At 41.5% G+C, this 24,065-nt stretch overlaps 2 protein-coding genes across 2 annotated transcripts in view; one reads left to right on the plus strand and one right to left on the minus strand.

Moving 5' to 3' along the window:
- ano3 (anoctamin 3) overlaps positions 1-24,065 on the plus strand; it is a 571,317-nt gene that overhangs the window by 446,854 nt on the left and 100,398 nt on the right. Inside the window, exon 15 of the mRNA XM_087996305.1 lies at positions 2,829-2,889. Within this exon, the coding sequence (XP_087852431.1) occupies positions 2,829-2,889 (61 nt within the window). The remainder of the gene's footprint in view (positions 1-2,828; positions 2,890-24,065) is intronic.
- LOC122557639 (uncharacterized) lies at positions 1,290-23,134 on the minus strand. The gene is made up of 4 exons (XM_043705428.2): positions 23,002-23,134; positions 9,886-10,684; positions 5,967-6,137; positions 1,290-3,256 (listed from the first exon to the last, which is right to left on the minus strand). The coding sequence occupies exons 2-4, from the start codon at positions 10,643-10,645 to the stop codon at positions 3,081-3,083; spliced, it is 1,107 nt and encodes a 368-aa protein (XP_043561363.2). The 5' UTR covers positions 10,646-10,684; positions 23,002-23,134; the 3' UTR covers positions 1,290-3,080.

Here is a 24,065-nt window from a genome sequence, read left to right on the forward strand (position 1 = left end):
TGCATCAGGTAAAACACCCTGCTGGAGCCAAAACCCAATTAAATCTGGGATACCTGTGGCATTAGACATCTTCTGAATTCCCCTCGCAAAGTTCTCTTTCCCTCTATCTCTCTTTGTCCTTGAGAAACTCCTTGAAATCTACTTCAACTTGTCCTACTTTGATTGTGGTCCTAATAAAGTCGTAGAGATGTACAGAACGGAAACAGACCCTTCGGTCCAACTCGTCCATGCTGACACCAGATATCCTAAACTAATCTAGTCCCATTTGCCAGCACTTGGCCCATATCCCTCTAAATCCTTAGAACATAGAACATAGAACAATACAGCACAGAACAGGCCCTTCGGCCCACGATGTTGTGCCGAACATTTGTCCTAGCTTAAGCACCCATCCATGTACCAATCCAATTGCCGCTTAAAGGTCCTTCCTATTCAAATACTCAAAAGATGCCTTTTAAATATAATTGTACCAGCCTCCACCACTTCTACTGGCAGCTCATTCCATACCCGCACCATCCTCTGTGTGAAAAAGTTGCCCTTGGGTCCCTTTTATATCATTCCCCTCTCACCCTAAACCTATGCTGTCTTGTGCTGGACATCACCACCCCAGGAAAAATGCCTTGTCTATTTACCCTATCCATGCCCCTCATGATTTTCTAATCATCAATAAGATCACCCCTCAGCCTCTAATGCTCCAGGGAAAACTGCCCCAGCCTGTTCAGCCTCTCTCCTATAGCTCAAATCCTCCAATCGTGGCATATCCTTGTAGATCTATTCAGAACCCTTTCAAGTTTCACAACATCTTTCTGATAAGAAGGAGGCCAGAATTGCACGCAATATTCCAAAAGTGGCCTTGCCAATGTCCTGTACAGCTGCAGCATGACCTCCCAACTCCTACGCCTCAGTGCTTTGACCAACAAAGGAAAGTATACCAAACACCTTCTTCACTATCCTGCCTACCTGCGACTCTATTTTCAAGGAGCTATGAACCTGTACTCCAAGGTCTCTTTGTTTAGCAACATTCCCTTGGACCTTACCACGAAATGTGTAAGTCCTGCTCTGATTTGCTTTCCGAAAATGCTCCTCTTTGATTTAGTTTTTTTTATCTGATTATTTTTCTGTGGGAAAAGGTAGCTGTGTTGAAGCTGTTATGTAATAAGAAGTTATAGCTGATAAAATTTTTTTGCAGGATTTTTTGGTCACATTTTAAAAAGTCTGAGAACTAGCAATTACAATTGTTTAGGTTCTGTGATCTGTACAACAAATGAGGTACATATTTGCACATAAACATATTAAATAATCAAAGGATAGTTTAATAACAAACTATGAGCATTCACACCCTTTATTGTACAAGCTTAATGTAAGTTTTTCTAACTTGCACACACCTCCAAGGAATTAGTGTTATATAATTCTGTAATAGTTATCAGTATTCACACTGTGAATCAAATATCTCTTCAGAAGAGGAGAAATTAAGTTGTGGTTGTAATGCAAGTGTGTATGACAGTGTGAGAAATGATCATAAGATAACATCATTAAATAAGGCACAAGAGGATCTGTTTAAACATTCAGAACTGCTCGTAGAGGTAACGGTAGATGAAAAATAATTATTTTTAAAAATAGCAAATGTTTAAAATGTTTCATAAAATCAACAAACATTGGAAGGAATTTAAGACTTTACACCTTTAATTAATTTTATCAAAGAGAAACAAATAATGATAAGCAATTGTAAAATAAGCAAAAAACTGTGGGGAATCCTCATGTTTGGGTTTGATTTTCCTCTTCAGGTTATTTGATTTTGCCTTTCTTCAAAATTCTCAACACCCCTGCAATGTTCCCTGCCCAAGAGGTTGATTCGGGGATTTGCTGTTGCAACTTTGCTCATGTCATCCTGTGATTGAACATGAGGAAGCATTTGTGTAGCTTTTCTCTCCACCTTCATTTCCACCTTCCTTCCATCATGTTGTCTTTCCTGTCCCTCTGCCCTCCCCCATTCAGTGGGGAACTTGCATGGCTTTTACTTGGCATCCTTGTCACGACCTATCAGCAACTGGGAATGGTAAACATTGAAGCCACGCATGGAAGAGAACTCACTCACATTGAACAATACTGTGACAATAATGAATACTTTAAAGCAGGTGCCTCAAACCTTTTGTAGTTCGGATGGTAGTGGGTTCAAAGTGAGAGGTGACCTTATTCAGTAACAATAGCTTCACGAGTGATTCAATGCCATCTAGCTTGTGAAAAGTTGGGGATAATACGTGGAAAGTGGCCATTATTACCACAGAACACTCTCTTTTCGAGTCACTCAATAATTTACTGTAAGATTATTTGAACAAGCATATCAGTTCACAGTCTGGCAATGATGGATACAATGTATAAATTTGTTCAGTGCAAACAATGGATGTGAACTACTTTTTCTTTACAAAACTCTGACAGTCAAGCCACTCAGTGAAATTCTACTTTTCTGTTTGTCTGTTCTACATCTCACCAGGGTAGTAAACTGTATAAAGTGTGGCAGTCGTGACAAATACGTAATACAGAGGAATGAGTGTGGCTACCAATATCTCCATCAAAATAAATGACCTGAAGGAGCAACTTTAAATCTCGTGTTAATCTATTAGCATCTGCATACAATGTACTTCATATTTTAACTGGAGTATTGAAGCATTACTTTATGAAGAATATTTCTCAATGTGGCATCAGTGAACTTGAAAATGTGAATTCAGTTTGTAAGAAATCAACATACCATGATGTTTCAGTATCTGTGTATTGGTTATGGGCTGTCTGTGGAACAAGATAATTAATGTTTTCATTCTTTCTGCTCCCTTTAGCTGACATATCTATTTGATAATGGAGGCACAGTCTTCTTTGCCATTTTTATGGCTATCTGGGGTAAGTACAATTCCATGTTGTTTTTCTATCTCAACAGCAGCTTTTACTTTGAAAAATAAATCATATTCTTCAAGTTATAACCAATTTGATATCACTATTGGTACATAAAAGATCGCTGTACAGTCTGTTTGCAAGTGATATTTCTTTGGTGCCAATACCAATGTTTTTTTAAGAGACAGAGGTGAGTCAAATTATGCGACATTTTCATATGCGGGTGGTAAGGGATCCATCTGGATTGCATAATTTGGGTCATTAGCCTTTCCAGTATTGGAAGGTGGGGCTTCATTCAAAGCTGCTGGGTTGTAGTATGCAGCTCCTTCCTGGTACCTTAAATCAATGACATCATCTGTGTTGGCCAGACGTAGAACTGAAATAAATTGGAACACAAGGTGATCATTATTGGAATGAAAAAACTCGAGAGGAACTTGCATACTGGTGCATTGGTAATCATTTGTGTGACATTAATAAACTAACTAGCTTATGTATAAATTCCAAACTTAGTGACATCATCAAATACCCCTCCCACCCCAGTATAATCTCTTCCAACCTCTCCCATTAGGCAGAAGATACAAAAGCTTAAACACGCATACCAACAGGTTCAAGAACAGCTTCTTCACCACTGTTATTAAACTTCTGAATGGACCTCTCAAATTTCAAATCTAACGTTGACCTTGCTTTTTATGCACCTTCATTGTAGCTATAACTTTGTATTCCTTGCTATGTTCTATTACCCTAATGTACTTTCTATGGTATGATCTGCCAGTACTGCACGCGAAACAAAACATTAACATACCGAGGTACATGTGACAATAAAAGATCAAATCAAATCAAAATAATAAATCAAATTAAATCAGAAATCCAATGCAAATATTAACCCATTTAAGAGAATCAATCACTTTATTTCTAGTGATTTTAATTGGCATGTTTGCCTTTTTTTTCTTGTTTCATACATAAGTAACACATTTATTTATACAGGTTTATTTAACAGCTCTGACTGCAACTTACAGTTACAGGTAACTGTGGATGCAACCAGCTTCTGTCTTACTTCTGCTGGACTGCACATAGCCATATGGTCATATGGTTTCCATCTCTGTCCTTGACTCATTACCATATCCAGCTCTTAAAGCAATGCTGCAGAATCACATATAGCAGAATCAAAGGCAAAATACTGGAGATGTTGGTATCTGAAACTACCATGGAGAACACTGGGGAAACTCAGCAGGTCTGACAGCATCGTGGAGAGAGAAACAGAGTTAATGTTTTGAGTCTGAAGAAGAGTCATACCAGACTTGAAATATCAGCTCTCCATCACTGCTGCCAGACCTGCTGCATTTCTCCAGTGTTCTCTGTTTCTGAGACAGTGGAAGCCTCGATGAAGAGCTAGTTGCATTTGTTCCTGCATGAAATATTGAAAGCTGGAAAGTAAAGTTCACTTCCACTTAATAAAAATTCTGATAGAGTCATACCGCATAGAAATGGGCCCTTCAGCCCAACTCATCCATGCTGACCTCGTTTCCTAATCTAAGCTAGTCCCGTTAGCCTGCATTTGGCCCAGATCCCTCTAAACTTTTCCTGTCCATGTACTTGTCCAAATGTTTTTTTTAAATATTGTAATTGGACCCACCTCATTGCATCTACCACTTCCTCTGGCAGCTCATTCCATTTACGTACCATCTGCGTGAAAAGGCTGCCCCTCAGGTCCCTTTTGAATCTTTCCCCTCGCACCGAATACTATTCCCTCTGGTTTTGGATTCCCTTACCATGAGGAAAGGACCTTGACTGTTCACCTTAACTATGCCCCTCATGGTTTTATAAACCTCTATACGATGACCCCTCAGTCCCCTACACTCCAGGGAAAAAAAGTTCCAGCCTATGCAGCCTCTTCTTCTCGGTCAAACCTTCCGTCTCTACTGTAATCGCTACTCTCAGGTAACACTGCTAAACCTTACAGCTGGGAGGTTCCTGGAAGAGATAGGTTGTGGAATAAATATTTCGGGACAATTAGTAACCTAATGCTTCTTAAATTTCTCTTCCATTCTGAAGAAGGGTCACTGGATCTGAAACGTTAACTCTACTTTCTCTCCGTAAATGCTGCCAAATCTGCTGAGTTTTTCCAGCAATTTCTATTTTGGTTCTAATTCTCAGTGTTTTCAGTTCTTTGTTTTCTTCTTCTCCTGTTACATGGGTGTTAGACAAGCTGATCCAAGCTCACACTCAACTGTTACAGGATTGTGGGAGAGAGAGAGGGAAACCATCTCCACCCTAACCCATATTCAGATGGTTTTCTTGCTTTCTCTCTCTCTCTCTCTCTCTCTCTCTCTCCCTCTCTCCCACTCCCGTTCTCCTCCTCTCTCCTCCTCTCTTCTCTTCTCTCTCCCTTTCTCTCTCTCTCTCTCATCTCCCTCTCTCCTCTCTCTATTGTCATGCATCCTGCTCTCAGTCTGCTGGTCAGAGACATAACATCTAATTTGGCACAATTAAGAAAACTACAAGGGTAAGTCAATAAGAAGATGGAATTGGGCAAAAAAACCAAACAGAATTGTATGTGAGTAAATGCGCTGTAGTGCACTTTGATAAGTTATGAGAGAACCTGTTTCATGTCACAGAGGCTGATATGAAGGTAACAATCAATATGCAGTGAAACTTCAATGGGAATGATGGCGGTGAAGCCCATGGTACTCCTTTCAAAATGGATAAGTACTTGTGGCAAAAACGGAAGTTGCTGGAAAAATTCAGCAGGTCTGGCAGCATCTGTGAAAAGAAATCAGAGTTAACGCTTCGGGTCCAGTTCTGAGCAAGGGTCACTGGACCCGAAACATTAGCTCTGAGCTCAGTTTTCAAGTTGAGCTCTGACGAAGAGTCATCTATCATTGCTATCTCTTCATGGATGCTGCCTGACCTGCTGTGATCTCCAGCATTTGTTGTTTTCTCTATAATTCCATAATGTACAAAACGTATTTGTTGTTTGAACAAATATAATGTAATATGTCGCATGCACAGGTAACTAAATGGAGATATTTGTAAGAGTCAACATTTTATTATAACATTTTGCGATCAGTATTTTGCCAACTGCATACCTGGATCATTGGAGATGTTGTCATACAGTCTGCGATGATTAAAGTGATGTGATTTTTGACGTGCACAGAAAGTGTAAACCAGAAGTGAAAGAAGAATAATTCCCAAAATGCAGCCAAGAATGGCTCCAATTATCACTCCTCCATTAATTTTTCCTGGCACAGGGACTGGATCTGAAAAGTTTTAAAAATAAATGGGTCAATGTGTAATGAGTCGGGTCATGGAAATAGCACAGGAAAAAAAGCTACCCAACATTGTCATGTTTCTTCTTTAATAATTCATTACTCTAGCAGCAACAAATGACTGTTTATATAAATGAAAGCAAAACCCACATTTGTGGTTTAATACACAGGTGAGACCATGAACTGGAATTTTCTTCAGTAGGATAAACTTATTGCTGATGGTTATATTAACTGATACGTACATAGGGTTGACTCTGCAAAATGCTAAAAACTTAGCTGTTTCAAAATTACTTCCAAGAGCAAGATGAAAAATAATTTCACTTTAATTCTGCTGAAGGATGTCAGTGATTCTCTTCAGGTAAAGTTATCAGAGTTTCAAAATAGATGTGAACAAATGCTGTCCAGAATCATCTTATGTTTTGTGATCATGAAAGTGATGCTCTTTATATGTGTTATAAACATCTCAAAACATGATTCTTCTCAACCTGTCTGTGTCTCTAATGTGGAGAAGTAATGAACATTGCAGTTGGAGAGAATTGTAGGAGTGGGAGCTCAAGGGGAGAATTCACTGGAGTGTTGCACATTTTAAATTGTTTGGAAGAGGTGAGCCCAAAGAATGACACTTAAGTTAGTGAGTCAGAGGTTGAATAGTAAAATATAAATGTAAATACAATAGACAATAGGTGCAGGAGTAGGCCATTCTGCCCTTCGAGCCTGCATCACCATTCAATATGATCATGGCTGATCATCCTTAATCAGTATCCAGTTCCTGCCTTATCTCCATAACCCTTGATTCCACTATCCTTGAGAGCTCTATCCAACTCTTTCTTAAATGAATCCAGAGACTGGGCCTCCACTTCCCTCTGGGGCAGAGCATTCCACACAGCCACCACTCTCTGGGTGAAGAAGTTTCTCCTCATCTCTGTCCTAAATGGTCTACCCCGTATTTTTAAGTTGTGTCCTCTGATTCGGGACTCACCCATCAGCGGAAACATGTTTCCTGCCTCCAGAGTGTACAATCCTTCAATAATCTTATATGTCTCAATCAGATCCCCTCTCAGTCTTCTAAACACAAGGGTATACAAGCCCAGTCGCTCCAGTTTTTCAGCATAAGGTAGTCCCGCCATTCCAGGAATTGACCTTGTGAACCTACGCTGCACTCCCACAATAGCCAGAATGTCTTTCCTCAAATTAGGGGACCAGAACTGCACACAATACTCCAGGTGTGGTCTCACCAGGGCCCTGTACAGCTGCAGAAGAACCTCTTTGCTTCTATACTCAATCCCTCTTGTTATGAAGGCCAGCATGCTATTAGCCTTCTTCACTATCTGCTGTACCTGCATGCTTACCTTCATTGACTGGTGTACAAGAACACCCAGATCTCTCTGTACTGCCCCTTTACCTAAATTGATTCCATTTAGGTAGTAATCTGCCTTCCTGTTCTTGCCACCAAAGTGGATAAACATACATTTATCCACATTAAACTGCATCTGCCATGCATCTGACCACTCACCTAACCTGTCCAGGTCACCCTGTAATCTCCTAAAATCCTCCTCACATTTCACCCTGCCACACAGCTTAGTATCATCAGTAAATTTGCTAATGTTATTACTAATACCATCTTCTTTATCATTAATATATATTGTAAAAAGCTGCGGTCCCAGCACTGATTCCTGCGGTATCCCACTGGTCACTGCCTGCCATTCCAAAATTGAGCCGTTTATCACTACTCTTTGTTTCCTATCAGCCAACCAACTTTCAATCCAAGTTAGTACTTTGCCCCCAATACCGTGTGCCCTAATTTTGCTCACTAACCTCCTTTGTGGGACTTTATCAAAAGCTTTCTGAGAGTCCAGGTACACTACATCTACTGGATCTCCCTCGTCCATATTCAGAGTTACATCCTCAAAAAAGTCCAGATTAGTCAAGCATGATTTCCCCTTCATAAATCCATTCTGACTCTGTCCTATCCTGTTACTACAATGCAGATGTGTCATAATTTCATCCTTTATAATAGACTCCAGTATCTTTCCCACCACTGAGGTCAGACTAACTGGTCTATAATTTCCTGCTTTCTCTCTCCCACCTTTCTTAAAAAGTGGTACAACATTAGCCACCCTCCAAACCGCAGGAACTGATCCTGAATCTATCGAACTCTGGAAAATAATCACCAACGCATCCACGATTTCTCAAGCACATATAAAGAGCATCACTTTCATGATCACAAAACATAAGATGATTCTGGACAGCATTTGTTCACATCTATTTTGAAACTCTGATAACTTTACCTGAAGAGAATCTCTGACATCCTTCAGCAGAATTAAAGTGAAATTATTTTTCATCTTGCTCTTGGAAGTAATTTTGAAACAGCTAAGTTTTTAGTACCCTGGGATGTAGACCATCAGGCCCTGGGGACTTATCAACCTTTAGACCTAACAGTCCCTCCAAAACCAATTCCTGGCAAATATAAATTCCCTTAAGTTCAGGTCCTTCAGCCACTGTTATCTCAGGGAGATTGTTTCTGTCTTCCCCAGTGAACACAGATTTGAAATACCAATTCAATTCTTCTGCCATTTCATTGTTCCTCATAATATATTCCTCTGTTTCTGTCTTCAAGGGCCCAATTTTAATCTTAACCATTTTTTTGCCTTTCACATACCTAAAAAAGCTTTTACTATCCTCCTTTATATTTTTGGCCAGTTTACCTTTGTACCTCATTTTTTTCTCTGCGTATTTCCTTCTTAGTAATCCTCTGTTGTTCTTTAAAAGCTTCCCAGTTCTCTGTTTTCCCACTTATCTTTGCTATGTTATACTTATTCTCTTTTAACTTTATATGTTTCTTAACTTCCCTCGTCAGCCACGGCCGCCCATGCCTCCTCCGAGGATCTTTCTTCCTTTTAGGAATGAACTGATCCTGCATCTTCTGCATCATACACAGAAATATCTGCCATTGTTCCTCCACTGTCGTCCCTGCTTAGGTATTGCACCATTGAACTTTGGCCAGCTCCTCCCTCATAGCTCCATATTTCCCTTTATTCAACAGAAATATTGTCACTTCCGATTGTACCCTCTCCCTCTCAAATTGCAGATTGAAGCTTATTGTATTATGGTCACTACTTCCCAATGGCTCCTTCACTTCGAGGTCCCTGATCAATTCTGGTTTGTTGCACATACTGACAAAAAACATATAGAAGTGGCCTAGCCTATGTCAATGAACTAACTAGAGTCTCTGTGTATGTAATTCAAAGGAGTGAGTGCCCAAAGAGATTTCTAACTGGTGGCTATATCTTACTGAAAAAAAGGATTATTGAAGAAAGGATGTAATTGGTTAGAGATAGATCAGGAGAGTCAATATACCTCTTGGTGACAGCCCATGCAGCAACTGGAGACCAAGGCTCCATGGCTCAAAGGCAGAGCTATGGCCATCAAAACACATCCCTGTGACTCCCACCTGTTATCTAGAAAGGTTTCCCTCCATTCCAGAGGGTCAACTGCCCTGGGTCCCTAAATTCTTAGCTTTACAGACTTGTCCAGAGGCACCTCAATTTTCAATCAAGCTCCTACTGCCTGACTCCACCATAGACCTGTCCCCATCTTTTCTAGTGGCAAAGCTACAGCATCAGGGGTTCTAGTCCTCTGATCGTTCATTGGGTTAATATGTTTCAGGATCGTGGATTCATGCAGCATTTGGGGCAGAAGTGTGTAAGATCTACCTTAGTATTTAAATTTAAATCTTTACCTTTCTCAGTCGATGTGGCAACAGTTGTAGTAATGATGGAACTAATGGTAGTTGTTACATCAGCTGGACTTCTTGTGGTACTCTGATGAAAAGTGGTGGGAAGTGAAGCTAATGTGGTTGAAGTACTGTTTGTCTCATTCCCTGGAGCAGTTGTTGAAGTGTTGCTAGATATCGTTGATGTAGAAGTTGCAGCCGTTTTGTTCCCTGTAGTCGTATATTCTGTGGTAGCTGTATCATTAGACTGGACTGTGGTTGCTGCAGTGGTCATGTTCAAATTTACCGTCACATTAACATCACTGGAGTTTTGGAATGTGGTAGACATTAACTCAGTCGTGCTGTTAATTGTGCTGAAGCGACTTGTCATAGACAGTGTCACATTTGGGTTACTTGTGCTCTCTACAGGTATAGTTGATGCAGTTGAGACATTAGCAGCTCCCACAGAAGAATTGACTGGTGTTCCAGTGCTACTGGGAGTGGATAAACTGCTCATATGTGAAGTGGATGTTAGTGGGCTGCTGCCTGTTAATGCTACAGAAGATGTGTTGGCATTGGCCATGATGAGCATTGTCGTATTCATAGTTGTTGGAAAGGTAGATGAAGGATCTACTGATGATGTCATCTTCCCTGCTGAGGTGAGAGTGACCGACGTTGATGAGGTTTCATTGTTTGCAGGTGAAATCAATGGTGTTGAGGGTGTTCCAACATCCCACAGATTGGATATTAGGCAAGTGACCATTAAAAATGTTCGAAGTGATGCCATTGTCTTCGATATTCCAATAAATGTCTTTGAACCAGAAACCTAAAAGAAAATTTGAGCATAGTTAAGAGTGTATCATAACAGTGTCCTTTTGGAGCATTACTGTGTATTTTTGCACAAGAACAGCTTATTTCGACAAAACATAGCAAGTTTCTTCTAAAATAGAGTAGAATAGAATGGCAAAACAAGTTGAAATTGGATATTCATTTAATGGAACTCGAAACCCATTGCATATTACTATGAACAAGTTTGAGATTAGATGGGAATTGTAACTGCCCATTTCCAGTGCAGAAAGGAAGTTAATCTCATTGTCCTTCCCCTCCTCCCGAGAGTGAAGGCTGCTACATGCTCGAGCTCCCACTCAAGTCTTGATGTACCCCTCTGTCTGTGTAATCAATGTCTAGTTGAGCTGATACGGTTCCAAAGCAGCTGATGAGCTGGAAAGTTCAGGGTCCACTGATGGGTGCTAACGATGTGGCTTCAACACACACAAAATATCGCACAATGGGGAGCTGGTCAATGTGACTTCTGAAGCTAAACATTACGAGAAAAAACAAACCTTAGATAGAGATGTTCTACATTTTGTTGAATTATGTAGTTTGTCTCAATACTTAGCCAGTTATGTTTTCCTGTGCTCCCTTGACACCAATCATACGTCAAGTCGAAGATCTATTTTCCTTACTGCACAGCTACCCCTCTCCTTGGCCCTATTGCCCCACTGCTGGCACTAAATATATTTAGCCTTTGCAGACTGTTAGCATGTAAGGATGTCACCCAGCAGAATTCTTCCTGGCAAAGTGGCATGCAGGAAGAAACAGCTCTATTTCAGACTTATTGCTCTAATGTAGGGGGTAACAACTATTCAAGTTTGAGAAAGCTGCAGCTCTCTGTAATGTGCACAGTCCTAACATACAAGCAAATGTGCAATGACCTGGGGTAAGAGTCTTTCAAATCCTTCAAGTTATGGCTGAACTGATTGTGACCGCGAATCCACATTCCCGCCTAGTCCTGACTGCCTTTAATGCCTTCCTTATTGAAATCTTATCCATAAGATCAAAAGAAATAGGAACATGATTAGGCCTACCAGTGCCTTGAGCCTACGCTGCCATTCAATAGAATCACTGCTGATCCAACATTCCTCACGTCCACTTTCCTGCCCTTTCTCCATAATTGTCAATACCCCGGCTGATCAAGAATCTCTCTATCTCAGCCCTTAAATATGGATGACACTGCCCCCAAAACTCTCTGTGGCAAGGAGTTCCAAAGTTTTTCAACCCTCTGATAGAAGAATGCCCTCCTCATCTCTGTCTTAAACCAACATCCCTTTATTCTGAGACTGTGTCCTCTGGTCCTAGACTCTCCTATGAATGGAAGAACCATTGATATGTCAAACCCCTTAAGAATCCGGTGTGTTCCATTGAGATGACCTCTTATTAATCTAAATGCCAGTCAGTAGAGTACTACCTATTTGGCTTTTGCTGGTAAGATAGTCCTGCCATGTGGAGGGGTCATCTAAGTGAACCTTCTGTGAACGGCCTACAATGTAATTATATCTTTCCTTAAGTAAGGGGACTAAAACAGCTCTCCATACTCCAGATGTGGTCTCTCCAGCACCGTGTACATCCTGATGTGGTCTCTCCAGCACCGTGTACATCCGGATGTGGTCTCTCCAGCACCGTGTACATCCGGATGTGGTCTCTCCAGCACCGTGTACATCCGGATGTGGTCTCTCCAGCACCGTGTACATCCTGATGTGGTCTCTCCAGCACCGTGTACATCCGGATGTGGTCTCTCCAGCACCGTGTACATCCGGGTGTGGTCTCTCCAGCACCGTGCACATCCGGATGTGGTCTCTCCAGCACCGTGCACATCCGGATGTGGTCTCTCCAGCACCGTGTACATCCGGATGTGGTCTCTCCAGCACCGTGTACATCCGGATGTGGTCTCTCCAGCACCGTGTACATCCGGATGTGGTCTCTCCAGCACCGTGTACATCCTGATGTGGTCTCTCCAGCACCGTGTACATCCGGATGTGGTCTCTCCAGCACCGTGTACATCCGGGTGTGGTCTCTCCAGCACCGTGTACATCCGGATGTGGTCTCTCCAGCACCGTGTACATCCGGGTGTGGTCTCTCCAGCACCGTGTACATCCGGATGTGGTCTCTCCAGCACCGTGTACATCCGGATGTGGTCTCTCCAGCACCGTGTACATCCGGGTGTGGTCTCTCCAGCACCGTGTACATCCGGATGTGGTCTCTCCAGCACCGTGTACATCCGGATGTGGTCTCTCCAGCACCGTGCACATCCGGATGTGGTCTCTCCAGCACCGTGTACATCCGGGTGTGGTCTCTCCAGCACCCTGTACATCCGGATGTGGTCTCTCCAGCACCCTGTACATCCGGATGTGGTCTCTCCAGCACCCTGTACATCCGGATGTGGTCTCTCCAGCACCGTGTACATCCGGATGTGGTCTCTCCAGCACCGTGTACATCCGGATGTGGTCTCTCCTGCACCCTGTACATCCGGATGTGGTCTCTCCAGCACCGTGTACATCCGGATGTGGTCTCTCCAGCACCGTGTACATCCGGATGTGGTCTCTCCAGCACCGTGTACATTTGCAGTAAGAATTTCCTACTGTTACGCTCAAAATCCCTTGAAACAAGGACCAACATTCCTTTAGCTTTCTGTCTACATTCTGCCTTAAGGCAGATTTGTACATTTTGTTTTTTTACCTTCATTGTTTTCTTTTAACTTTATTACAGCATCCATCTGCTTGTCGTAACATGAGGAAGTTATTTTTTAAAGTTAGCTTTAAATCATGGGGTTTGATCCATCAGAGAAATACTGGGGTGATAAAAGACAGGCAGGCAGACAGTATTCAGTAAAGTTACAAAAAGGAAATAAAGATAGATCAAGCTGGCATTCCACAACAAAGTTATCAATATCCATAAAGAGCAAAGATAAGTTCTCATGTTATGGGTGTGTGCAAAATGCTGTTGTTGCAAAATGTGCATCCAAAACATGTTAATCTGCTTTACACTGATCCCAGGTGCTGACTGATAATTGATGCAATTTTAATATTTTCTATTCTTATCACAGATTTTCAGAACCAGCCTGTGTTCTGTGTATTTGTTTGAAACTTGTCAGTGTCGAGTCATAGAGATGTACAGCATGGAAACAAACCTTTCAGTCCAACTCATTCACACCGACCAGATATCGTAAATAAATCTCGTCGCATTTGCCAGTGATTGGCCCATATCTCTCTAAATCTTTTCTGATTCATATTCACATCCAGGTGCCTTTTAAATGTTGTACTGGAACAAGCATCCAGTACTTCCTCTAGCAGCTCATACCATACGTGCAACACCCTTTGTGTGAAAAATATCCTCTTAGGTCCCTTTCAAATATTTCCCCCTCATTTTAAACCTATACCCTCTAGTTCCGAACTCCCCTACCCAGGAAAAAAGCCTATGGCTGTTCTCCCTATCATGATTTTAGAAACCTCTATAATGTTAGCCCTCAGATTCTGACACTCCAGGGAAAATAGCCCCAGCTTATTCAGCCTCTCCCTATAGCTCGAAACCTCCAACCCCGGGAACATCCTTGCCAATCTTTTCTAAACCTTTTCAGGTTTAACACCTTCCTTCCACAAATGTTAGTGCAGTGTGCTTTCCAAACCTGAAATTGAAAATCACACAACACCAGGTTATAGTCCAACAGGTTTATTTGGAAGCATTAGTTTTCGGAGCGACGCTCCTTAGTCAGGTACTTCCAAATAAACCTGGTGTTGTGTGATTTTCAACTTTGTCCACCCCAGTCCAACAGCCCAACACCTCCAAATCATGCTTTCTAAACCTGCTCCCTTTATGATCCCACTTTGGAGCTGGGAGGAGGATGGGGAATTTGGTGGTGTTGGCGGCTGGCTTCATTTGTAAAGTTTCTAAGATAAGACAGCACCTTGTTCCCTTCCACAACCTCAAGATTCAGTCAGTTACGCCATGTCCACTTCAAGAGAAACCTAATTGTCTAATTATGCTCCTCCAGCTTATGATCTCATTACTTCCTCTCTAACTACTGCTCTCTTTTTAAGGAATTTACAAATTATAATCATACATCCTAACTGCCCACAGAATTTTCTTTAAGCATTATAATTGAAAAAGTAATTGCTTCTTTAATTATTTTAAACTGCATCCTCATGTTGTAATATCAGCAACTGTTACAGATGATTTATCAAATAGGAACTTCACTCATTTTGCAATGAAGTAGGACATTGGGAGATTTCTGTCTTAAAACAAGTTTGGTTTATTTTAGTTATAGAGTCATACAGCTCAGGAGAGGTCCTTCAGCCCATTGAGTCTGTATCGAACCGATCTACACTAATCCCATATGCCAGCACTGAGCCCATAGCCTTGAATCATATGATATTTTAAATACTCATCCACATACTTTTGAAGGTAGTGATATTTCCAACCTCTACTATTTTCCCAACCAATGCATTGCAAATCCCCTCCATTCTCCGGGGATAGGGGAGGGTCCGGGGGAACATTTTCCTCAACTCTTCTTGAAATCTCCTGCCCTTTACTTTAAATGTATGTCCCCTTATTATCAACCCTTCAAGGAAGGAAAACAAAGTCAAAATCACTGTATCCATGAAAATGAACAGCTTCATTTTGTTTTAACTTTTAGGTTAATTAGTGTTCTAATAATGGCTCAAAATTTAACAACTGGGTATATAACTCCAGATCTTAAAAGCTGGCATGGCGATCAAGGGGTTAATGCAACCTAATGCCTTTGATGCAGATAGTTCTTGTGTCACAATGGTAGTGTCCCTAGCTCCGAGTTAGCAGGCCTGGGTTCATGTCCACCTCCTTCAGAGATGTGTGATAACATCTCTAAACATGTTGAAACCTACCAAGTATTCACAGACAGTTCTTTGTTTAGGACCATATTAGTGGTCAGTTTCACCTATGTGGAAGGGATCAGCCATTGAACAAAATGTTGCAACGATTTTACAAAGAGAAAGTAACAGATGCCAAAAAATGTTGAACTTATGATTGTAAACCAACAGTAACCAACATGACCTACTTATGGATATTTTCCTATTGTACTACAAATAGGTGTTAGACAGTCCTTTTGCTTAATTTATGTGAAAAGTCAGGGCCTTTATTTCGGATGTCATCGAAATCACACACCTAGATTCTTTACGTAGGCTGTGCATGTTTTCAGCAGATAATTACCAGCCGTGTAACCAGTCCTGCGTTACTCATTGATTGCAACACTTCAGTAAAGCTCTCATGCGTCTTGTGTCAGCAACGTGTGCTTATCTCTTGGATAAGATTTGTTAAATATAAGACCAAGTGAAATAATCAGTAATTGTGTGCATGCAGTGCAGAGATTGGTAACTGAACCTGGGCTCCAGTGATTTTTGTCCTGATTGGGTAATGTTTACTGCCCAAAAACAGTGAGGTTTTTTTATGCCTGAGTCCAAGTCACAGGGTGGTGTATGGAATTGGAAACATTTCAGGTTATGATAATTGCAGCTTGTTGAAAATTATATTGATGAAGGGCTTTTGCCCGAAACGTTGATTTTACTGCTCCTTGGATGCTGCCTGAACTGCTGTGTTTTTCCACCATCACTCTAATCTAGACTCTGGTTTCCAGCATCTGCAGTCATTGTTTTTACCACCTTGAAAATTATATTGCAAGAGGGTCCAGTTACACTATTATTTTAGTGTTGATGTCTACCCACTTCATGAATCTACCTTACTTGGATTCAATTACACTTCACTAACAGCAACAGTTTACATTGAGCTAGCCCCTGTGACTTGATACGACATACCCAAGCATATGACATACTCATAGGAGCATTATCTAACACCATAAGATACTGAGATGTTTAAGGAGATATTAGAGATGATGACCAAAGCTTTCATCAAAGGGTTAGGCTTTAAAGAGCATTTTAGAAGAGAGAAACGCAGAGAGGATTTTAGGAAGGGCATTCCGAAGCTTAGAGCTGAGGCATCGCAAGGAAAAGATCAGGAATCACATGACTCCAGGTAATAATCCAACAGGTTTATTTGGAATCACAAGCTGTCAGAGCATTGCCTCTTCATCAGGTGAGGGTGCATCCTCTCATTTTTATCACAGTACGTCAGTGGAGTTAGATCCTTGCGAGAATACATAAAGGTTAAATTAAAGTTCTCTTTCTCTTCCTTTCTTTGCTTGTGGGCACTTATTTGTTTTTGATGTGTCACTGGACTTACTACTGCCTTTTGTACCATTGTTGCTTTTCCATGTGAAGTTGAAAACGCAAAGGAATGTGAAAAACAGACTGATACATTTAGGAAGAATGAGGAGAGTCAGTGTAAACGCAGCAACAGGTTTCTAAATGGGGTGCAGCCTCCATGATACCCCCTGATCTCCATGAACAAAGATGGGCAGAAGAGGTGGAAAAACTAGTTCAAAAAGTGCATAGGATTATTACCTTTATAAATACAGACATAGAACATTGAACTAATTGTATTACATTTAACCTTTATAAAACATTGCTTTAAAAAATTGTTCATGTGATGATAGGATTGTTAGCCAAGACAGAGTTTATCACCTGAGCTAATTGCCCCTGAGAAGGTGATAGTGAGTTACTTTCTTGAACTGGTGCAGTCCTTGAATTGTCGGGATAACCATGGTGGTGTTAGCTGGGGTTTTGAGTATCTTGATTCTGTGACACCACAGGTGTAGTGATATGGTTCAAAGCCACCACAGTGTGTGGATTGGAGAGAAACCTACACATGGTGATTTTCCAGTATCTGCTGGCCTTGCCCTTCGGGATGGTATTGGTTGTGGGTTTAGAAAGTGCAGTCAGAAGAGCTGGGGGAGTTGCTGCAGTGCACCTTGTATACGCTGTTGCCAAGGTGTGTCCAAACCTGAATGTTGTCCAGAGTATGCTCCGTATGGGCATAGGATTCCTCAGTATCTGAGGAGTCAGGAATGGTGCAGTGCACCTTTTATACACTGTTGCCACGGTGTGTCATTCACGAAGGGAGTGAATGCAGACGGTGGTGGATGGGGGACCAACCAAGCAGGCTTCTTTGTCGTGGATGGTTTTATGCTTCTTAAGTGTAGTTGGAGCTGCACCTATCCAGACAAGTGGAGAGCATTCCACCACATTCTGTCTTCTTCTGCCTTGCAGGTGGATAGGTAGTACAGAGACAGGAGGTGAGTTACTTGCCACATAATTCCTGGCCTCTGAGCTTCTTTTGCAACCACAGTAGTTGTGGGGCAGTCTAGTTTAATTTCCCTGAATGGTAACCCCCAGGAGTTTGATGCTGGAGGATTTAGCTTTATAAAATAGTAATAATCAAGAGGAGAAGGTTAGATTATTGTTTGTTGTAAATAGTTATTCTCTGGCACTTCCATGATGCAAATCTTTCTGCCATGATGCTATTCTTACCTCCCACCTATCAGTCCAAACCTGGATGTTGTCCAGACTATGCTACGTGAGGGCGTAGGATTCCTGAGGATCTGAGGAGTCATGAATGGTGCTGAATATTGTGCAATCATCTGCAAACATTCCCACTTCTGACCTTGTGATAGAGAGAAGGTGATCAATAGGACAGCTGATGGGGCTTTGACACTGTCCTGAGGTTACACATTATCTTGAATATTGTTTTCAGTTCTGGGAACTGAGCTTTGAGGAAAATATGAAAATTTTAGAATGTTCGTAGAAAAGATTCCTGATCCAGGCTCCAGAGAAGAGTAACTTCAATTGTGAGCATAGAATGAAAAAGCCTGATCATCTTCATCAATAATCTTCTGTCTATCATAAGGTCAGAAGTGGGGATATTCGCTGATGTTCAGCACCATTCACCACTCCCCAGGTACTGAAGTAGTCTTTATGTTCAAAGTAACAAGATTTGGACAATAGCTAGGCTGGAGCTGACAAGTACCAAGTGGCGTTCATGCCACACAAATGCCAGGCAATAACCATCTCCAATAAGAGATAATCTAACCATCACCACCCTTTGACATTTAAAGACGTACCATCACTGAATCCCCTATTATTAACAATCTGGTGGTTACCATTGACCAGAAACTCAGCTGTACCTGCCACATAAACACAGTGCTTGCAAGTGCAGGCTTAGAGGTAAGGAATAATATAGTGAGCAACTCACTTCCTAACTGTCCAAAGCATGTCCACCCTCTGCAAGGCACAAGTCGGGAGTGTGATGGAACACTTCCCACTTGCCTCGATGGGTACAATTCCAACAACACTCAAGAAGTTTCACAACATAAAGGGCAAGGCAGCCCCTTTGATTGGCACGAGATCCATAATCATCTACTTGCTCCATCACCGATGCTCACAAGCAATGTGTACTATCTCCAAGATACACTGCAGAAATACACCGAAGATCCCTTCCAAGCTCATGACCACTTCCATCTCAAAAGACAAAGGCAGCAGATACATGGGAACCCACCACCTGCAAGTTCCTCTCCAACCCTCTCACCACCCTGACTTGGAAATGTATCTCTATATCTTCAGTTTCACCGGTTTAAACTTCTGCAACTCCCTCGCTAATGTCCATGTGGGTCCAACTACAGCACATAGACTGCAGTGGTTCAAGAAAGCAGCTCACTACCACCTTATAGACAAGAGTGGAGAGGGAATTTTATCAAGGTGATCAACTTCACGAGGAGTCAAGTTAAAGAGAAAGACAGTCTTGCTGTTCGGCAGAACAGTCATGAACCAAAGGACAGAAATTTTAAAGTGATTGTTAAAAGAACCACAGATGGAATGAAGAAAATGTTTTTGATGCAGCCACTGTGATCTGGAATGCACAGCCTGGGAGCTGGGTGGAGGTGGATTAGCTCGTGACTTTCAGGAGGGAATTTGATGAGTAATTGGAGAAGAAAAAATTCAGGGCTACAAGGAAAGCTGAAGAGTGGAACAAGCCAAACTCACTCTCGCAGTCTGGTGGCACTGGTTGCGTGGCTCAAATAACTTCCCTTTGTGCTGTGATAAGTCTATGATTTTTTGATTACCATAGAGATAGTTCCTTTGTGTATACTCATGGTACCTCATCATTATTGACCTCCTTTCTGCAATATTTCTGTTCAGGTTAGATATTCAATGTCACGTTGTAAAGGAATTGTGGTCTTTGTTTCATGATCTTCTGTAGAAGGGTCACTGGACCCGAAACATTAATTCTACTTTCTCTCCACAGAGGTTGCCAGACCTGCTGAGTTTTCCAACAACTTTACATTTTGTTTCTGATTTTCAGTGTCCACAGTTCTTTGTTTGTTTTTGTCTTTGTCTTTTCTCATTGGAAATAATCTAAAGTTGGGTTGCTTACCTCCAACCACAATCTTAACAACCCAATTTCTGATTTCATCATCTTGTTGAGGTTGAGTTCCAGTGGTAGCACTCTTGGCATTTAGCTCAATCCATAACTGAGTTTGAAACTTTATCCAGCAGCTGAGACCAATGACTTGCACCTCCAAAGTTTTGACAGTCACCACCTCTGCCTTTATTCCACCACAACTGAAAACATGTCATCATTCTTTTTGTATTGCTGTATTCAGTCCTCTTGAACTCCATCTTAAATAAACTCCAGATGTATCCACAACCTGGCTGCTTATAACGTAATCCTACACTAAGTTCCATGGAATGAGCTGCCGGAGGATGTGGTGAAGGCTGGTACAATTGCAACATTTAAGAGGCATCTGGATGGGTATATGAATAGGAAGGGTTTGGAAGGATATGGGCCGGGTGCTGGCAGGTGGGACTAGATTGGGTTGGGATATCTGGTCGGCATGGACGGGTTGGACCGAAGGGTCTGTTTCCATGTTGTACATCTCTATGACTCTATAACTGTTACCTTTACCCTGAATGGTACCCATTCACTTCCTGTCCACTTTCCTCATTGTACTCAACTTGTTGAGAATTTATCTAGCGCCTTATCTAGCTTTAGTTCACTTCTGACTGCAGAAGTCAGCCTCCTGTCTGATTTATCATCAACTGAAAAATACCCTCAAATCGTTTTAGGCCCAATATTTTGCTTTCTTCAAAAAAAAACTTTCAGTTTTGCAAAGTTTCATTCCATTTTCAAGAGTATTCTTAAAACAGTTCAATTACTCTCACTGAATCTCAACCAATTCTTAGCTACTCCACTCTACCTGTGAATTTGTGCATGGAACTTTGTTCATACAGGGTTTTGTGGTGCAGTGGCTAGTGTTCCTGCTCTCTGAATTAGAAACCTAAGGTTTGGAGTTTATTTCAGGACTTGATGACCAAGGATGGTCCATCCATGAAACAAGTTCAGTGTTGACTTGCAGATCTGCCCAATACACCCCAATAGAAAGCAGAATGTGGAGAGCGATACTATGCTATCATGTGAAATGGATAGATTGGTCCCTCTAACTTCACCATCCGCAGCTCCACACAAAATGTGTGCACAAGATCATGTTGCTGCAGAGACCTGGACTCATGTGAACAGCAAAACACCAACTCCATTCTGCTAATTGCAGATATATATATGGATGCAAAAGTAGCACTAAATACCCAAGTCATTATGTTCATTGGCAAGCATGTTAAAACAACAGAGTATCTTAACTTCCAGGACTTTTCACTGTATGCCGTACAGTTCCAGCCACAACGAAAGGATTTTCTGATATCATAGACGTTCCGCCCCTTTATAACTCTGAAAACCAGCTGTAAATCAGACAGCAATTGCTGCTGACACTCAGCATGGTCACTGGATGTGAAATATTAACTCTGCTTTCTTAGCACTGAGACTGCCAGACCTGCTGAGCAATTTGTGTGGTTTGTTTCAGATTCCCAGCATCCGCTGTTCTTTGTTTTCTATTCTAATGGTTTGTTATGAGTTACTCGTGCAATGACATCCTAATGTGTGCAGTTTGATTCTCTTGTGTGTTTTCATTTTCTGTCTGCAAAGCAGGTTTTTAAGATACCTTCCTGAACTTGGCAGAATTATCAAAAATCAGGAGAGGTGTAATGAGATAAATTTTCCCTCAAGAATCTATGATTTTAAGACATTGTCTTAAAAGTTTGCAGCAACTTAACAGAGATACATCTCAAAAAGATCGACTCTAACTTATTTCCAAAGCCTTGTATCTTTTACTCTATGCTAGTATCTGCATCAAACATAAATCAGATACAAATACAGTTACATTCACAGTCCCCTTGAGTAAGTGCCTCTTATTGCACTAATGTAAAATATTATTTTCATGCAAACAGGTACATGATTAGATTCCCTACAGTGCGGAAACAGGCCCTACTGCCCAACAAGTCTACACCGACCCTCCAAAGAGTAACCCACCCAGACCCATTTCCCTCTGACTAATGCACCTAACACTATGGGCAATTTAACATGGCCAATTCACCTGACCTGCACATCTTTGGACTGTGGGAGGAAACTGGAGCACCTGGAGGGAAACCCACACAGACACTGGGAGAACATGCAAACTCCACACAGACAGTCGCCCGAGGCTGGAATTGAACCCAAGTCCCTGGCACTGTGAGGCTGCAGTGCTAACCACTTAGCCACCGTGCTGCCCAATGTTATAATTTAGTGGAAAGAGGTGATTTAGTATTACAGATTGTGAAGGAATAGCTGTCAGCTGTCAGCTGATGGTAAAGAGACATTTTTTCTGCTGTAAATCACATCTGCTATCATCAGTTACCCATATAACAGGTTTCCACAGTTATCTATTTAGATGGAGTTGGGTGGGGGGTGGTAAATAGAAAATCCCAAACACAAAGATGAGTTGGTTTGTGTTCAGTGTAAACACAAGAAAAAGTTGCTAGTTATAATGTACGATTTAAGCAGTGCTGCAAATTAGTTCAGCACTCCTGTAAGAAGCGTCTCAAAAGTAGGATTGGCAGAGGTCTGGGATCAGTCCCTGGCGTTCATAATCTTCACTGACACTGAGAGCTTCAGGAGCAAGGCTGGAGTATTTATGCACCAACCCCTGCCCCACCCGCCCACCAGCTCCCCCAAGCCGACCTTGTGCTAGTTCTTATGGCAAATAGTTATAGATATGGAAGTGTTAGCTTGTCATGAAAACATTGACTTGACAGGCAGCAGCAGTCTCTGCAGCCAGAAATCAAAGAACTACACTTAATTTACACAACCTGCAGTGTTGTTTAGAGTCTGGAATGTTGACCCATTGCTCCAAACAGCTGCTGTATGCTTTCAATACTTAAATCATTTAACTGTAGAACTGAGCACTGAACACTCATTAAGCAGGTGTTGGCAGGGGACTGTTCCACATCACTCAACAAAGATAAAACTCTACTTCAAATCCATGCAGCAGTCTAATAATAATAAGGGAATACTTACTTGATGTGATGTACTTCAGATTATGTTTAAGAAATGCTGGAATGGTTTGTGTATCCAAGTTGACAGTGTCCTGTGTTGCTCAGGTGAGTGAAACTGTGTGGTGGTGAAATGGATGTGATGATTGAATTAAAAGAGTAGGTGTGGTCTCGTACCTCTTACACTGAGTGTCAGAACCGGATAGACCTGATTAGCCATTTCTCTATTCATCCATGAGAAAGTATTCATTTACATTGCACAGAGGACAAATATATCTTCCAGAATGGTGAGGTGGGTGTGTTCTGTACACCTTAACCATGTCAGAGATTTTACACTGTTATGTTTGTGTGACATAGATTCTTTAGTTTGGTTAGTCTTATCGGCGACCTGCCCAAACTCAGTTCATCTATAATTCACCCAGCAATGCTGTAAGAAAGAGTAGATCTACAATGGAATAGAAATGATTTTGGCAAACTTCTCAGCATGAAATTCCTGTAATTCACAAACCCGTCCCTTAAGAATTTAGGTTAGATTGGATTTCCTGGTAGGGTGAAAGGGAGAATTTGCATTTACAAATCCCCTATCACACATTGATTTAATTTATTATTGTCATATACCGAGATACAGTGATAAGTATTGTCTTGCACGGTAACCAGACAAATTGTGCCTTACATAAGTACATCAGGCTAATAGGACAGAATGTAGTGTAGCAGTTAGAGAAGGTGTGGAGAAAGAAGGTGTGAGGTCTGTTCATAAGTCTGATAATAACAGGGAAGAAGCTGTTCTTGAATCTGTTGTTTTTGAGTTTGATTTTGATTAATTGTTACCACACATACTGCGGAGCAGTGGAAAATGTGGTTTTGCGTGCTCTACAGGTAGGTCGTACCATACAAAGTGCATCAGAAGAGCAGAACAGAGTGCAGAATAGAGTTTGTAATTTTTGGAGAAGATTTGTAGCTCAGGTTTATGGATCAGGTTGTGAGAGTGTTCGCTGAGCTGGTAAATTTGTTCTCAGACATTTTGTCACCATGCCATGTAACATCATCAGTGAGCCTCCGATGAAGCTCTGGTATTCTGTCCCACTTTCT

This window comes from Chiloscyllium plagiosum, unplaced genomic scaffold (genome assembly GCF_037043375.1).
Source record: "Chiloscyllium plagiosum isolate Xiang-an unplaced genomic scaffold, Cpla_swu_hap1 HiC_scaffold_18, whole genome shotgun sequence".
NCBI lineage: Eukaryota > Metazoa > Chordata > Chondrichthyes > Orectolobiformes > Hemiscylliidae > Chiloscyllium > Chiloscyllium plagiosum.

Excerpts from the sequence above, each read along its gene's own strand:
- LOC122557639 (XM_043705428.2), bottom strand. The coding sequence starts at position 10,645 with ATGGCATCACTTCGAACATTTTTAATGGTCACTTGCCTAATATCCAAT. Across the intron at positions 6,138-9,885 it reads TGCCACATCGACTGAGAAAG|ATCCAGTCCCTGTGCCAGGA; the intron begins GTAAAGATTTAA and ends AAAACTTTTCAG. Across the intron at positions 3,257-5,966 it reads CAACATCTCCAATGATCCAG|TTCTACGTCTGGCCAACACA; the intron begins GTATGCAGTTGG and ends AATTTATTTCAG.